Source organism: Suncus etruscus, chromosome 16 (genome assembly GCF_024139225.1).
Source record: "Suncus etruscus isolate mSunEtr1 chromosome 16, mSunEtr1.pri.cur, whole genome shotgun sequence".
In the NCBI taxonomy this organism is placed as follows: Eukaryota; Metazoa; Chordata; class Mammalia; order Eulipotyphla; family Soricidae; genus Suncus; species Suncus etruscus.
In genome coordinates this window covers 16,417,386-16,434,786 of record NC_064863.1, presented here as the reverse complement: position 1 = coordinate 16,434,786, position 17,401 = coordinate 16,417,386, and the positions used below count along the sequence as shown (strand labels likewise).

General features: G+C 41.5%; 1 protein-coding gene across 1 annotated transcript in view; it reads right to left on the bottom strand.

Moving 5' to 3' along the window:
- The window catches only part of PACRGL (parkin coregulated like), a 491,459-nt gene extending 486,792 nt beyond the window's left edge, over window positions 1-4,667 (bottom strand). The window contains exons 1-3 of the mRNA XM_049790054.1: window positions 4,615-4,667; window positions 4,334-4,488; window positions 1,136-1,203 (exon numbers count right to left, since the gene is read on the bottom strand). Coding sequence (XP_049646011.1) covers window positions 1,136-1,203; window positions 4,334-4,488; window positions 4,615-4,666 — 275 coding nt within the window. The 5' untranslated portion in view covers window position 4,667. The remainder of the gene's footprint in view (window positions 1-1,135; window positions 1,204-4,333; window positions 4,489-4,614) is intronic.
- Between the last annotated feature and the right edge of the window lie 12,734 nt (window positions 4,668-17,401).

Here is a 17,401-nt window from a genome sequence, read left to right as displayed (position 1 = left end):
TTAGTGACTCAAATATAAGCTGAGATGGAAAATGCAGCAGCCACTGGTACATTTCAAAAATAAAAATACATACCCAAAATAATTACAATAAATGAGGAATCAGTAGGTTAAATGTTTTTCAATATTTGTTGCTAAAACAAAAAACCCCTGTAAACTAGCAACAATAACTTTAAAACTTTAAATAAAGTGCAGAAAACCGTAGCTTAACAGGTACTCGAGCTAAATCACAAAGGTTAAAATCCTTCAAAACTGGATTCGTTCTCCTCATCATCTGTATACAAACAGACCTTCAGCTATATCTGATGTGAAGGTAACAGTATAAATATTGTCATCATCACTGAGTTCACAGATATCATAATCACTGCTGTTAGGCTCATACAAAGCACAGAATATTGTGGGTTCACTAATTTAGTGCCATTCAGTTCAGTTCAGCCGCCTACCTCTTCAGCTCAGCTGCAACTTGTGGACTGAGCTGAAGCACTGCGCCCTCCAGCAGAAGGCAGGAGATGACTGGAGAATACATGCATTTGATTTGTATGACCTGTATATATGACCTGAGTATAAGCCAAGCTCAGGTTAACTCGGCTTATACTCGAGTGTATATGGTATTTAAGAAGGACAATTTAGTTTATATATTCCAGAGAAGCCTGTGTCTTGAACACATATCTACTTCTCTCCACCTCATATTTCTCTAAGTGAATTTCTTTAAATAAAAGTATTCTTTTTCACACACATACATAAAAACACAATTTGAACATTTTGAATTGTTGTAATATAATTTAAAAAAATAAAAAAGATAAATTAAGATGTCAATCTTCAGTTTACAAACTTAATAGCATTATTTACTTGCAATTTGCCAAGCTGGGGAATGCTTAAGCTATTTTAGAAAAGTCACTCAATGTATTAGAGATCATCTGGTGGTTTACTATAGATCTATTAGTAATTTCATTTTGAAATTTAAAAGCTTTTTTTCAACAATATTTCAGGATCTGTAACAATCTAACAAAGAGTGAATATGTCACCTTTATTTCAACCTCCCGCAATAAGACTCCCTATTTACTTAAACCGAATACTATATTGATTTTACTCAATTATTCTGAATAATATAGTCAGTGATAGCTTGTATTGACTTTACCTGCAAGGGATTCCCCCTTTGGAGTAAATAGCTGCAAACGCAGAAGGGGCTCGTGACTGTTCGCCAAACTAAAATTAAAAAAGAAAAAAGAATACAATAAATATTGCTATTCCTTTTGCCATATGAAATCAAGAAAACTATTCTAATTCTGCTGAGGCAAGAGGCAGATCCTCTGACTGCAAAGTCACTATACGAATTACAAGTATATTAATTACCCAGCAACAAGTCTGAAAAAAGTTTCTGTCATTTCAGGACTGAAATCACAAATATAGGAATATTGTGTGTATTTTCTTTTTTCATCTTAAGTGGTTTCAGGAGGCTTTAAGGTAGCTAAAACCAAATGCAACACATATCTATTAATTTTTATTTTTGTTTGTTTGTTTGTTTGTTTTTGATTTTTGGCTCACACCCGGAAATGCTCAGGGAATACTACTGGCTCTACATTCAGAAATCGCTCCTGGCAGGCTCAGGGGACCATATGGGATGTCGGGGGCTTCAAATCCCTGTCCTTCTGAATGCGAGGCAAACACCTTACCTCCATGCTTTCTCTCTGGCCTCGCAACACATATCTGTTAATATAAATATCATATATCAACTTGCACCAAGTTGATATGACAGCTAGATGACGAGGAAACATCAACAACTTGATCTAAGAGCAGGTTGCCCTACCTCATCACCTAACAGATGAAATCAGAAGACACTCCATCCTTAGATCTGTGTAAAAACCAAGATCACTAACTACAGAAGACTAACTTTGACAACCACAACTGAGCAGAACTTCGGAAAACATAAAGAAAGACTCTCTCCTAGGCTTTGTCCTAGAATCTGCACAAAACCAAGATCACTAAAGAAGAATGACTACAACTGTGACAAAGCAGAACTTCTGGATCTATAAAGAAAGACTCTATTCTAGAATTCTTCCTATGAACTGTGCAAAAACCAGAATCTCTAATTACCGAGGACTGATTTTGACAGCCACACTAAGCAGAAAGTTCCCTGGCACCATAAAAACACCGTGGGTTTGTCTGAAGCCTATAGTTGCTCCCATTACATATGCTTCAAGGGTAGAGAAACCCAGTATCTCCTAAGCCAAGGGAATTCCCTTTCAAATTTCCCCCAAAACCTGCTGTGCTTATGCAAAAACAAAACAAAACAAAAAAAATTGCCAAATAGCACACCAGTCCCCCTTCCTTTTTTCCTTCCTCTTGGTGTCATTGTTGCTTTTGTTTTTTTAAGTTGGTGCTGTGTTTTTTGTCATTACTTGTTTTGCTTTTTTTTTCTATTTCTTTCTTCGTTTAAATCTATATTTATAGCTTCTAGAAGGCTCCTCCCAGCTTCTTTTTTTTTTTCCCAACAGAAGCACAGAACTCGAAACATCTTGTTTTGCCTTAAAAATTGAGGGGGGAGGGAGTGAATGGTACCAGGAGCAAACAATCGCATGAACACTAAGTAGAAATAAAAATTAATCAGACCAAACCCAAACCCAAGTCAACGATAACAGAATCAAGATAACCCAATCTATAACAAGCTATACACAAAGGGGACTTGTTAAACTAGCAGTCCAGGGGAGATAAGGGGTGGAATGTGATGCATGCTGGGAACAGGGGTGGTAGAAGGTCAACACTGGTGGTAGGAATGGCCTTAATTCACTGTTAAAATGTACCTTAAATATAACTGTAAAACTTGAGTTCACATTGATCACAATAAAAATTATTTTAAAAATAAATATAAACATCATAATGGAATATTGTAATGCCAGAACATCTTTCCCCCACTATAATCTTTTGAGATGAGGTATAAAAGGAGATGAGGTATAAAACTCAGTGGATACTTGGACTCATATTATACTTGATCTATGACCTCACAACTTTCAGTTTTGCTACACATTGTTGCCTTCAGAAATTACTACTGTATTTCCTCAAAAATTATTTGAGACTTTAAATCCCAATAGTCAAAAAATCATCACAAAAACACTGAACTTCTATATAAGTAATCAGCGTTCTAAAGAGAATTTAAGCAGGTGTAAATATTTCGTTACATAAAAGTGCTCTAAATTATAAAATGTAACACTACCAACCCATTAAAAAGAAGAAACCAACTAAAAAAAAAGGTTTAAACATGTAAGTAATTAATTACTGATTTAAGAAGATACATTTAGATTTAGTACCTATCCTCTATAAAAAAAGTTTTAAAATAAAAAGCATATATGGCCAGAAGGACTGGCTCACAATATCAAGCTCACATAAAGAGTAGTGAGTACAGTTAACTACTCTAACAACTACATGACGAGGTTAATGAGTGAGAGAAGTAGAATGCCTGTCTCGAATATAGGCAGGGGATGGGGGAGGAGGGAGAAGGGAGGCACTGGTTGTGGGAACATTGCACTGGTGAAGCAATGTTTATGACTAAAACCCAACTATAATCATGCTTGTAATCACAGTGATTAAAGATTCTATATTAAAAACAAAGTAAAATAAAGGCATATAAATGAAATGTCATTAAAATTCATTAAACTGGGGCCAGAGTGGTGATGTGGAACAAGTCAGGTGGTTCAATCCCCTTTTCAAGCCTTGCAGTTCAATCCCCCAGCATCCCAGATGGTCCCCCAAGCCAGGAGCAATTTCTGAGCACACAGCCAGGAGTAACCCCTGAGCATCACTGGGTGTGGCCCCAAAACACAAATTCATTAAACTTTCGATTCATACTTTCAGAAATAATCCGTAATGATATTAATGTTTCAACTAGCTCCATTTCTTACAACTATGCACTTTTAGAAGAAACACCTACAAGTCAATGCAATCTGATAAAATTACTATAGCTATAATTTCTAAAAGATCTCATTTGTACATCAGAGAGAAATGTCCCTTGCATTAAACAATTAATAGGAGCATGCAATTTCATAAAAAGTGATATTGGGAGATACTAATATGAGGAAACCAGTCATATCAATTAAAATTAAGACGCCGAGCAATATGTTATATGCTATTGCACTAAACCATGGACGTAACAGACTAGACTAAAACTTTCAACATCTTCAATCATACTCAAGCCCACACCATCTTCTTCACACTCATAATTAAAATTGCCCATCCAGCATGGCCAGCTTTAAACTAAAAAACAAGGTCCAGCAGTCCATGGGTTCAACAGGCTCCCAATCACCTTCCCATCTACCAAGTCATAAATCTCTTTTGTACCTACTGGGTTAATTGTTTTAGGGTTAAGTTTATCACTTGGCCGAGGATGGAGTTTTCTTAATGATTCTGGAGAACTGGTTAGCGATAAGGATTTACTTTGTTGAACTGGAGTCCTGGGTTTTATTGGGGCGCTTGATGATGTCCTTGGATCACAGGTACCTGAACAAAATAGATCATAGACCCAAAAAAGAGATGAAAGCAATAAGGCTCTGTGCATATCTGCCTGTGTTAACAGATGTTCCATTAACAAACTTCGCAGCTACGTTTAAAAAGCAATTTCTATACCTGATGCTCTGCTTCTCATCTGTACCCCTCCATGGCACTCTGGATTCTGCATTGCTTCCTGCAATTATAGGAAACATCAGTTCATAACTGGGGGAGGATGGGAAAAAGAGACATGGGGGTGTCATTTACAGAAGTAGTGTAGAAAATACAGTCAAAGGTGACAGAGAAAAAATGCAGAAGTTAAGGCACATGCCTTGCGGGGTGCTGGACCTAGTTAAATCCCCAGCACTGTCATCCCGACATTCACTGGAAGGAATCCAAACTCCACAGGGTGGTCCTGGAATCTCGACACCACAGGTCTGGGAAACAGAAAAACCTGGGATTATCTCAGAGATGCACTGTGGGCCTCAGAACACAGAGAGGCTCACAGTTCCTGATTTCCTCCCAGACAAAAAAGAGTAAGACAGACAGACAGACAGACACACACACACACTTGGAAAATTTCCTCCCAGTCAAAAGAGTCAGACAGACAGACAGACAGACACTGTCTCTGTCTCTCTGTCTCTCTGTGTCTCTGTCTCTGTGTCTGTCTCTCTCTCTCTCTCTCTCTCTCTCTCTCTCTCTCTCTCTCTCTCTCTCTCTCTCTCTCTCTCTCTCTCTCTCTCTCTCTCTCTCTCTCAGATGCACTGTGGGCCACAGAACACTAGGGTGGGCGTGGTCGTGGGGCCCAGAGCATCTCCCAAAGCCCTAGCAACGGGCCCCGGCGGCCCTAGCAACGAGCCAGCGCTCCAGTCTGCGCCCCGAGCGAGCCAGCTCGTGGACCCAGGCCCTACCGCGCCATCCCCCGCCGAGATCCGCACACGTACGCCGGCCACCCACCCCGGGGGGCTTCTACAGAGACTCCGGGGTCCTCAAAGGCTCTGACCGGACAGCCGCCACTCTGATCTCCAAGACCGGAGTCCTTGCCCCGGCCCGAATGCGACGGCGCCGGAGAGTGACGTCAGACGCACGCTAAGGCAGCGCAGCCAATGGGAGGGAAGCAGGAAGTCTCCGGCCGCGGAGCGTTGCCTAGCGACCCACAGACGCCCAGCTCACCTGGGTGGTGCTGGAGCTAGAGGAGGCTCGCGGGCTGGGTCCAGCTGGGTCCAGCTCCGAGAGTCAGACTAGTATTTTGTTTTATTTTTTCCTTTCCTTTCCTTTCCTTTCCTTTCCTTTCCTTTCCTTTCCTTTCCTTTCCTTTCCTTTCCTTTCCTTTCCTTTCCTTTCCTTTCCTTTCCTTTCCTTTCCTTTCCTTTCCTTTCCTTTCCTTTCCTTTCCTTTCCTTTCCTTTCCTTTCCTTTCCTTTCCTTTCCTTTCCTTTCCTTTCCTTTCCTTTCCTTTCCTCTTTCCTTTCCTTTCCTCTTTCCTTTCCTTTCCTTTCCTTTCCTTTCCTTTCCTTTCCTTTCCTTTCCTTTCCTTTCCTTTCCTCTCCTTTCCTTTCCTCTCCTTTCCTTTCCTCTTTCCTTTCCTTTCCTCTTTCCTTTCCTTTCCTCTTTCCTTTCCTTTCCTCTTTCCTTTCCTTTCCTCTTTCCTTTCCTTTCCTTTCCTCTTTCCTTTCCTTTCCTCTTTCCTTTCCTTTCCTCTTTCCTTTCCTTTCCTCTTTCCTTTCCTTTCCTCTTTCCTTTCCTTTCCTCTTTCCTTTCCTTTCCTCTTTCCTTTCCTTTCCTCTTTCCTTTCCTTTCCTCTTTCCTTTCCTTTCCTCTTTCCTTTCCTTTCCTCTTTCCTTTCCTTTCCTCTTTTTCCTTTCTTTGCTTCGCTTTTCCTTTCTTTTCTTTTTTTCTTTTCTCTTCTTTTCTTTTCTCTTTTTTCTTTTCTTTTATTTATATTCATTGATTGTTTTACTATTTTATTTCTACATTTCTATGCTTTTACTTTTATTTATATATATTTATATATTCAATAAAATATATAAACTAAAATAAATACATTAGATATATTAAGTATTTATTACTATAGAATAATTATATGTTGATGATATAGTAACATGCTTATGGTATAATATATTTTAATATATTATGGTACTAATAGTATAATCATATAATTTATATATTAGTATATAATAGTTATGAAATTATGGTACTAATATTATATATTTACTATTGTTTTTGATTAATATTGACTAATATGCATATTAACTGTAACAATATAGAGATACATATTGAAATAATGTGAACATATTCATTATAATTTTGTTAATATATTTGTTTTATTTTATAAAATTATAGATAAAATGATAGACACATAGAATTAATATATAAATGAAATAATAACAAATTAATTATAACTATAATCTGTCACAAAAATATACTCTAATGTATATTATTTGTGTATTTGTATATTTTTATTCTATATATATTAAAAAGATATAGTTGATGTTTTTGTATTATTAGCTGAGTTGACTTGAAACAAAAAGTCCTAGCAGCAGAGGAAATGTTTGGCTCCTAGGTGCCTGGGCCCAGTCTCCTGCTAGGGCGTGTGCGCCACTCTTACGTCTGGCTCGCACCTGGACACCAAATGCCCAGCTGTGGAATTGGGCTTCGGGTCACCGGCATCGCTTCGCACATCCCGTTGCCCCAAGGGTCCTCCCAGGGTGCGTCCTCCCGGCTGCCCTGCCTGGATGGATCTACGCGCGCTTGCAGCCCCCAAGTCCAGGTCAAGAACTCGCAGATAGGGTGAAAACTGTCCCTCGCACACAGGTGGCCACCAGGGGTCGCACTGCCCGGACCGGCCTCAGATCTTTTCAGTGTCCTGCCAGGCAAGAGGCATTTATGGCTTTTTTTGGTGATGCTTGCACCCCTGGCTATAGGCTAGAAGAAAGCTCTTGCCAGGGATGGCATCCTAGTCTGCAGAGTTGCCAAACACCCTGGTCAGACACCAAAGGATCCAGGAATTGGGACTCTCGGGATTTTAAACTCCAGACCATGCACCAGCAAGGCAGGAACACTGATAAGCCAGTGCCCCATTTATTTTATTTTATTTTGTTATTATTTTATTTATTTTATTTTTATTTTATGTGCTAAGGGCGGGCTGACTCCCTCCCTCTGTGCTCAAGACCAGTCCAGGCGGGAAGCCGGGAGATCCCTGCCCAAAAGGGCCCCGTGCCCGTCCAAGGAGGGCTGGATTGACTGGCAAGAAGCAGCCTGGGGTCTGCTGGAGCCACCCTGGCACCCACTCTGGGCGACCTCACGTTTCCAGGGGCAACAGAACCCAACAAAGCCAAGGAACAGTGACTTCCCTCCGAATCCACTGGACACCCCGCCATCCACGACTCGACGTGTGGTGCCCCCATGGCCTGGTACCCAATACCAAGGCCACCCGGCTTGGGCTGGGATCTGCCTGCCCCATCTGGGACTCGCCCAGCAGAGTCTCGTGTGTGCGTGGGAGACAGGCAACGTCCCTCTCCCTCCCAGCCACCACCATCCACCCTAAGTCCCCTCAAACCTTCACCGACCCAGGACATCCACTTCCACCTTCATAGCCCTGGGGTGCCTGAGGGAACTTTGGGCTGTGTGCCCAGCACCCGCAGCCCGTGCCCCCACCACACCTCGCCTCACCTCCTTGGAGTTGGAGGCCAGGCATCCTCTCTCCCTGGAGAAACCGCTGCTTGGACCTTGCTGTCCGGGAACCTGGTTCAATGCTCCAACCCAGGTCAATGTTTGGGCATCAGGGGCCTGAGCTCCTCAGCCAGAAGAAGCCTTCAAGGCAGCGCCAACCTTCAAGGCAGAGCACCCCATGCCCACCCCACCGCCCTCTCTCTCCCTGTAGAAACCACTGCCTGCCTGCTCCTCACTGTCCTGGAACCTGTTTTCTGCAAACTGGCAGGACACACTGACTGCCAGAGATCCTCCTTGTTAGGCACCATGGGCCTCTGCTCCCTGGCACCACAGAGCAGGACAAGGCGAAATTGGAGCTAGGCCTGTCTTGGCAGGGTGGCAGGGCATGGCGGGCACGCGGCTCTGGACCCTCCTTCTGCGGCTGGACTAATGGCGAAGATGCCCACTGTTGCCTCATTTTTGGGGTCCCATTTACTCCTTTGTTGGTTATTTGTGTATACTCAAAGAACTCCCAGAATGAGAAACTGATTCCCATCCTCTTGTCCCCTTTTGGGGGGAGATCTTGGTAATATTTATCTGTGCAAATAATCCACACAGAAAGGAGAGTTAAGGTTTAAAAGATTGGGCGAAGAGAGTCCTTTGTCAGCCTGCTGCTAGCTCCAAAACACACCTTGAGCCAGCCAGCCAACTCTGGCAAAAACCCCTGAAAACTTCGTTCCCAAACTATTTATTCTGCTCTCAACAGCGTCCCCACCTGGAAGGTCAAGGTGGGACAACAGGCAAAGAATAATCTTAGGGAAATATTTTCATATACAACAATTCCCCCCTTTTTAGTAAAGGAACAATAATAATGTACAAAAGTAATGTTTTCTATGATTCTAAAAGGAACAACTAAGCAATAAGGAAAGAACAGCTGTTTGCATAGGCGCATCACAGGGAAAAGTAAAGAAAAACTTCTAACCTAAACACTGGTGTCCACGACCAGAAACAGTTGGCAAGGAATCGACTAAGCTCCAGAGATGATAGACCTATGACGTACAAGATGAAGAATTCCATGTAGGTTCTTCCTTGGAAGAGCATATGGAGTATCTAAAATTCAATGATCAAGGATCTAGTAGGCGATGGGGAGCTTCGGGGAAATCAGAAAGCCCAAATGTAATCCGGAAACAGAGATCCTTCGAAGAGATGCTAGAAAGGTCATGTGTAGTAGGTGGGATGAAGCACATTTTCCATTAATGTCCAGGTCGACCAGAAAGCCCATCTTTGAGGGCAGTGAATTAGGCCCCTATTTTGGAGGGAGAGGCACACACCCCCTGCACAGTGGGGGGCCACTGTAATGGTGGTCAATAGGTATCTGAACTTAATTCAAGTTCCTAGTCCAGGCAGACGTCCATATGAGGTCCGAAATTGATGTACCAAGTAGGCCGATTATTTATAGATGGGAGCTTAAGTCACAAACCAAAACAAAATGTTTAAAGCAGAGAACCTCCCCGTGTAAATGAACAACTTGAGAGTCCATTCAAAATGAATAGAACCTCCTTTGAACCTACTATTTTTCCTTCTGATGTGCCCAAGCAAAAAACCCTGAGAACAGACAAAAATATAATTTAGGAAACTAAAGTCAAGAAAGCAAAACCCTAATGTAAAAACAAGATCAATTCCTAAAATTAAAAACTAAAATGTAAAAACATTAATTGCTATAGTCAAAAGAAGTATAGTATCAAATATAAATTCAAAGGATTACAATTATAAGAAAAATACAATAAGCTGAAATTTCTACAGATTCCACTACCAATCTGTAAAGATGAGGGGTCTGGAGCTCCGAAAAGTCCCACCAACGACACTTGATGAGTCTGAAAAAGCAGGTTGCAACTTGGTACAGGGTACAAAACTCCAACAGTCAAGGATTTCTTCCTCAGGCTGAGATCAGGAGGCTTGTAGTTGTGGATGAAGGAGATGATTTGCACATGTGAAGGGATTCCTGAAAATTGAATGTTAAGGACTAGGAAGAGAGAGGGATAGATAAGGAAGAATAAATTGGGGAAGATAAAGTTAGGAAAAGGGAACTATATATAAAATATGCAAAACAGACAAACACATAACAAGACATACACATACAGACTTCACAAAAAAATATGTCCATAACACTCACTCATACTTACCAAAATATATTTTTTGGAGAGGATTCAAAATAGAGCAAAGGAAAAAATTCAGCTGAATCAACAAAAAGCACTTTACAATATAATACAATATAATGTTTAGATGAATAACTTCAAATTCACTATATATATATATTTAAGGCAGAGTAGAGCAGATTTGAAAGAGAATTTCATGCATAACACAATCATGGAAAACATTAATACAAGTATAGAACAGTAATTCTATAGTAGCCAATCACAGATAATGAGCACTGTGAAGAGAGTCCACCTAAAAAGTATTGTTATGTCAATATTATGAATTCACTTTCGTCTTGAAGCCTAAATTGAGGGAAATAAAACAATGATGTTAGAGTGAAAGAGTGAATGAAAATCATTAAATGAGTATATCTCAATACATTGTCATATAACAACATTAATATGATGAGGAATTTTTCTCTCAGGTGAACCTTGAGTAACACTAATTATATTGCAAAATTTCCTGATTAATTGTGACCGAGAGCAATACTGAAATGAAGACATAAATGCACCATACAAGCAACCACAAGGGGGATCCATTATTTTCAATCCTATTCAGTGATCATACCTGTGAAAAGAACCATAGAGCATTAAAAACATCCCCCGTTCTTCCTGTGTAACCTTACCTACAAAAAAGACCTGCCAAAAAAAACAAAAATACAAAAAGCACAAAACCTTGGTTATTATATATATTTTTACCTCCATTTATTATTGTTATTATTATTTTTATTTACCTATCTATTTTGGTCGATTTCTCTATTTGGGTGTGAGTATTGAAATTGTCCCCAATCATACTTATATTTTCTCTTCCCTTCTTTTCTTTCGTTATGTGCTATGCCATGTTTCTCATTTCAAGACCATGGCGTGTTTTTTTGTTTGTTTGTTTTTGTTTATTTTGCTTTTTATTGTTTGTTTGTTTGTTTGTTTTGTGGTGCTTATCGATATAGCTCGAGCCCTCACTGGATATTTGACACTTCTTTTGGTACTGGTGGAGTGTTTCACCTTCTTTTTCTCCATCTCTCAAATTAATGATGAGAGCCTCTAGAAGGATTCCACCCAGTTTCGGTGTATTAGACCCTTACCCCAGTTTATTACTTTTCTCTTTTTCAAATAAAATCACGCAACTTGAACTAGCTAGTCCTGCCTCCAGTTAGAGGGGGAACTAAGGGAGGCATCAAGACCAAACAGGTGCAAGACTACTAAGTTGTGGGTTAGATACAGAGGGGACCACATATTCTAGCCGCCCTGGGGTGAGGGAAGAAGAAATGGGAGGTAGGACAGAAACGGAGGTGTAGGGAGGACAATTTGGTGATGGGAACCCCCCCTGATTTTATGTAAATATGTACCTAAAATATTATTGTCAACACTATGTAAACCACTATGATCAAAATAAAAATTAAAAGAAAAGACCTGCCCATTTCTGGGCCTTGTATTTGAGGGGTTACAAAAGATTTAGCCAGAATACCAGGAGAGATTGATGAGAGGATTATAGAGGATGGGAGGATGAGGAGGAGAGATGGCTGAAAAGCTAAGACACAGGGCAAGCTGAGGATAGCATTCTTAAATAGGTTTAAGATGATAGGCCACACATGTTGGTCAGGGCTAAATAAATGATATCTCCTGAAGAAGCCTGACTGCCTGTGAGTTTTTTACCCGCCTATATCCTGAAATTGCAGACCACCGGCTGAAGGGGGTTGCAGATACACGTGGCCTGGCCTGGAGGAGAAAGGCCTCTCAACCCTCCATCATCATCCTCAACCATCCAAGCCCATCTAAAGGGTCTTAATGCAACAGGTGCTTCTGCAGATGACCCATAAGCTACTTCTTCACCACATCTTCTGGTGCATATATTTTACCTGAGACACCAGCTGCAGGTAGGTGACCAACTGTTCTGGAAAGTGCCCACATTCCTTTGTGTTCTCCAAGATACTGGTCTTTCTGCATTACAGATGGGTTTATCTGCACCACCTCATGTAGCCATGATGTTGGGATGAGAGCAGGTGGTAGAGTCATTCAGATGAGAGCCAGGCAATGTGAGGGTTAAGACTTGGTTCAGAGCCCCTAGGCAGGCTGTCCCTGGGATCTCTGTCCCCTTCTAAGACCCCTAAATATGTTGATTCCAGGGCCTCAGAAATGGGGTCTACTCCTGTTTGGAGCTTCTTCCTTTCTCTTTTCTTGTACCTCCCAATGCCTTGGAAACTCCTTCATCAATTTAAGTTTTCATAGTTCAGTTCAATGGTGTCAAAAGAAAGTGAAGCTGAAGCTCAGATCCCAGCTCAAGGCTGAGATCCAACTTTTCCCAAAAAACACACAAAATATTCAGACATCCCAGGCCTTGACCTCAGTCAATGACCTCATCAATGTCACAGAGGCTCTGATATCACAGGTCATTTCTGCCTGGGCAGTTTTGGCTTCTCCAGACTCTGGCCTGAGAGTTTATGAGCACTGCCATGAATAATTCCTTGGCATTGCACAATTAGTGGTCCGAAAGCCTGCTCCAAAAAACAAACAAAATTTAAAAATATGATGTAACTCATCTAACCATCAGGCACATCCCAGCAAAGGTTTGAGTTACCTTTCTGCCATGGTGCATAATTTATTGGACTTGATGCCTTGTTGAATCACTATCAACAGCTTAAACAGATTCTTTTATTTCTCCAATTGTATCTGACAGGTGTTGCACTGAGTACCCATCTCTGTGCTGTCCACATGCCCAGATCTGACCCTGGAGATAGTTAGGACTCATTTAAAATAATACTTGGGGAGGTGGAGAGAGAGGCAGAGAGATAGCATGGAGATAGGGTGTTTGCCTTGCTTGCAGAAGGACAGTGGTTTGAATCCCGGCATCCCATTGGTCCCCTGAGCCTTCCAGGAGCGATATCTGAGCATAGAGCCAGGAGTAACCCCTGAGCACTGCCGGGTGTGACCCAAAAACAAAACAAAATAAAACAAATTAAAATGGTACTGTGTATTCTGGTAGGACCTGCTGTTTTCTCGGAAACAGTCTCTGTCTCCAAATTCTCATGGGTCTGTGTCCTCCTACTTCAGACAGAGAAGCTGTCATGATCTGTTCAGACACAAGTTCTCTTTCTGGGCTGCTTTTGCAGCTCCACCTGCTCCATGTCTGCCTTTGTTAAGGCTCATTGGAAAATTCCAGCTGCCTTCCTATCTTCCTTCCTCCATAAGTCTGGCCCTTCAGGATCTTTGCCTTAGATAAGTTGCTCAGATGGATGGACTTCAAATCGCTGCCTACAAAATAGAACAAAATATCAAATAATAGAGGAGACACTTGGAGGAAGGGAATACTCAGGTGACTTCTCTCCCCAAACAGTCTCTGCTGGCACATTGCAGGCACAGGAGTGAGGCCAAGAAATGGTGAAAACCCACTGAAAATCCATATTCCACTTACCCTTCTGCTCCATCATTCCTTATAAAAAATCAGAATAAGACTTCCCAGTGAGCGGGTTCACTTGCATAGAGGGACACACAGTTGAATGGACAGTCTAAAAGTCTCCAATCTTTTAAGACTGTGGATAGTCACAGAAGAAAAGGGCCCCAGGAGTCTGACTTTTCTGAGATTACCACCAAACTGGTGGCCAATGGAAACTCCCTTTAATGTCTGCTAACTCTGTCTCAGAAGCCAAACTTCCCTGGAAACATGGAGCCCTCGTACCTGACCCTGAGTCAGTGCAGCCCGCAGCTGGTCACCCAGTACCTCAGTATTCTGATGAGCATGGCCAGGGTTTGTGCCTGGGTTCCATGCTTCTTCCTAATTCCTAATCCCTCTCTGCCCACCTTCTGGCAATCAGTATATTCTTCTCATTTTGCTTATTAAGGTTTTCAGTGGTGACTTTTCTATTTTACTTTGTTTCTTTTTTTGTGTTTGGCCACATTCATCTGAGCTCAGGTGTCACTCCACAGTCATACTTAAAAATTATTCCTGCATGCTCAGAGATCATAAGGGATGATTAAATTGGTTTGGTCTCCTGCAAGCAATCACCCTACTTGCTGTGGTAGTGTGCTAGCCCAAAACATTTCTAATTTTATTCATCTCAATTTCACTTTCTTTTTTTTTTTTTTTTTTTTTTTTTTGGTTTTTGGGCCACACCCGGTAACGCTCAGGGTTTACTCCTGGCTATGTGCTCAGAAGTTGCTCCTGGCTTGGAGGACCATATGGGACACCGGGGGATCGAACCGTGGTCCGTCCAAGGCTAGCGCAGGCAAGGCAGGCACCTTACCTTTAGCGCCACCGCCCGGCCCCTCAATTTCACTTTCTTATCTTCCTTTGATTTATTGGCTGATATACCACTGTATTAATAAGCTCATTAAGAATCCTAAGCAGAGCCGGGAAGGTGGCGCTACAGGTTAGGTATCTGCCTTGCAAGTGGATGGACCACGGTTCGATCCCCATGTCCCATATGGTCCCCCCAAGCCAGGGGTGATTTCTGAGCGCATAGCCAGGAGTAACCCCTGAGCGTCAAAAGGGTGTGGCCCAAAAACCAAAAAAAAAAAAAAAAAAAAAAGAATCCTAAGCATTTCTACTCTGAATTCCATTTACGAAAGGTGTTATAAAGTATTAGTACTGATAGGTCTGCAGGATTTCATCTTCACCCATCAAGCATGGTAGGATGTTGTAAAATTTTACCACCATTCCAGCAATCTCAAGGAGCTTCTTTGCAGTCACTCACTGTATTCTCTACAACCAGACAGGTCTCAGATGAGTTTACTTGGGTGAGAGATTCTCTTGAAGCTGCTTTGGGAGTAGCATCACTTTGTTCTGCCTTGTATGAACAAAACACAACTATCAACATCTTTTCAACTCTGTACCTCAGGTTATTTAATAATAAAAAGTAAATGTTCTTGTTCTAATCCTTTTGGTTATTTTTTTCAAGGACCACACCTTGTGGTTCTCAGGGCTTGCTCTTGGCTCCACATATTTGGATCATCCTGGCAGCTTTTAGAAGATAATATGGGGTCCTGGGAATAATATCTAAATAGGCTGCATTTGGGGGGAGGGACACAAGCAGCAGTAGTCTGGACTTACTCCTGGCTCTTTGCTTAGGGATCATTCCTAGCAGTGGTTGGAAAACCAGAAGTGGTTCTGAAGATTGAGCCCAGCTTAACTGAATGCAAGGCAAGCAGGAGCCTAATTGTAGTGCTGCCTCTCCTGCTTTTTTTTTTTTAAGTCTGCTTTTTAGAAGTGCTTCCAGTAAATTTCTTCCTTTCATCTTCCATTCTTCTCTCCCTCTTTCCCTCCCTGTATCTCTCTGTTCTTCCTTCTCTACCTCTCTCCAAAAACTCTAGCCTTCCTTCTGTTAGGCAGGAATGATAAAGACAAAGAGACACCAGAAATAGGATAAGAATAGAAAGTTTATTAGAAAGCACAGAGCTGAAGACTTGGGGCCAAAGAAAAGACCCGAAGTCCTTAATTGTCTCAGCATATTTTAAATAATCAAAGGCGGGAATGCAGGCTACAATCAACTTGGCATTGGCAGGAAAGATGTGGCCCAGGAGGTTAGTTGTCAGGGGTTCAGGATGCACAGCACCTTGCACCAGTGAATGCCTGAGCTTCCATTGCCCACAGCAGAAAACACAGTTGTATTGGGGTCCAGAATCTTCAAGGGGGGTCTAAAAAGAAATCACCAAAATTTTCCGTGTCACCGGTCATCTTTTTTTAATTTAAACAACTTTATTACATACATGATTGTGTTTTGATTTCAATCATGTAAAGAACACCACCCATCACCAGTGCAACATTCCCATCACCAATGTCCCAAATCTCCCTCCTCCCCATCCAACCCCCGCCTCTACTCTAGATAGGCTTTCTATTTCCCTCGTACATTCTCATTATTAGGATAGTTCAAAATGTATTTATTTCTCTAACTAAACTCATCCCTGTTTGTGGTGATTTTCATGAGGTGAGCTGTAACTTCCAGCTCTTTTCTCTTTTGTGTCTGAAAGTTATTATTGCAAGAATGTCTTTCATTTTTCTTAAAACCCATAGATGAGTGAGACCATTCTGCATCTTTCTCTCTCTCTCTCTCTCTCTCTCTCTGACTTATTACACTCAGCATAATAGATTCCATGTACATCCATGTATAGGAAAATTTCATGACTTCATCTCTCCTGACAGCTGCATAATATTCCATTGTGTATATGTACCACCGTTTCTTTAGCCATTCATCTGTTGAAGGGTATCTTGGCTGTTTCCAGAGTCTTGCTATGGTAAATAGTGCTGCAATGAATATAGGTGTAAGGAAGGGATTTTTGTATTGTATTTTTGTGTTCCTAGGGTATATTCCTAGGAGTGGTATAGCTGGATCCTATGGGAGCTCGATTTCCAGTTTTGGGAGGAATCTCCATATTGCTTTCCATAAAGGTTGAACTAGACGGCATTACCACCAGCAGTGGATAAGAGTTCCTTTCTCTCCACATCCCCGCCAACACTGATCTCATTCTTTGTGATGTGTGCCAATCTCTGGGGTGTGAGGTGGTATCTCATCATTGTTTTGATTTGCATCTTCCTGATGATTAGTGATGTGGAACATTTTTTCATGTGTCTTTTGGCCATTTGTATTTCTTCTTTTTCAAAGTGTCTGTCCATTTCTTCTCCCCATTTTTTGATGAGATTAGATGTTTTTTCTTGTAAATTTCTGTCAGTGCCTTGTATATTTTGGAGATTAGCCCCTTATCAGATGGGTATTGGATAAATAGTTTCTCCCACTCAGTGGGGGGCTCTTGTATCCTGGGCTATTTCTTTTGAGGTGCAGATGCTTCTCAGTTTAGTATATTCCCATCTGTTAATCTCTGCTTTCCCTTGCTTGGAGAGTGCAGTTTCCTCTTTGAAGATGCCTTTAGTCTCAATGTCCTGGAGTGTTTTACCTATATGTTGTTCTATATATCTTATGATTTCAGGTCTGATATCGAGGTCTTTCATCTATTTGGATTTAACCTTCGTACATGATGTTAGGTGGGGGTCTAAGTTCAATTTTTTGCAAGTGGCTAGCCAGTGTCACAGGTCATCCTTAAGTGTGAGTGACACCCAGATACTTACAGCAGGGGCTACTGAAGTCTGATGGT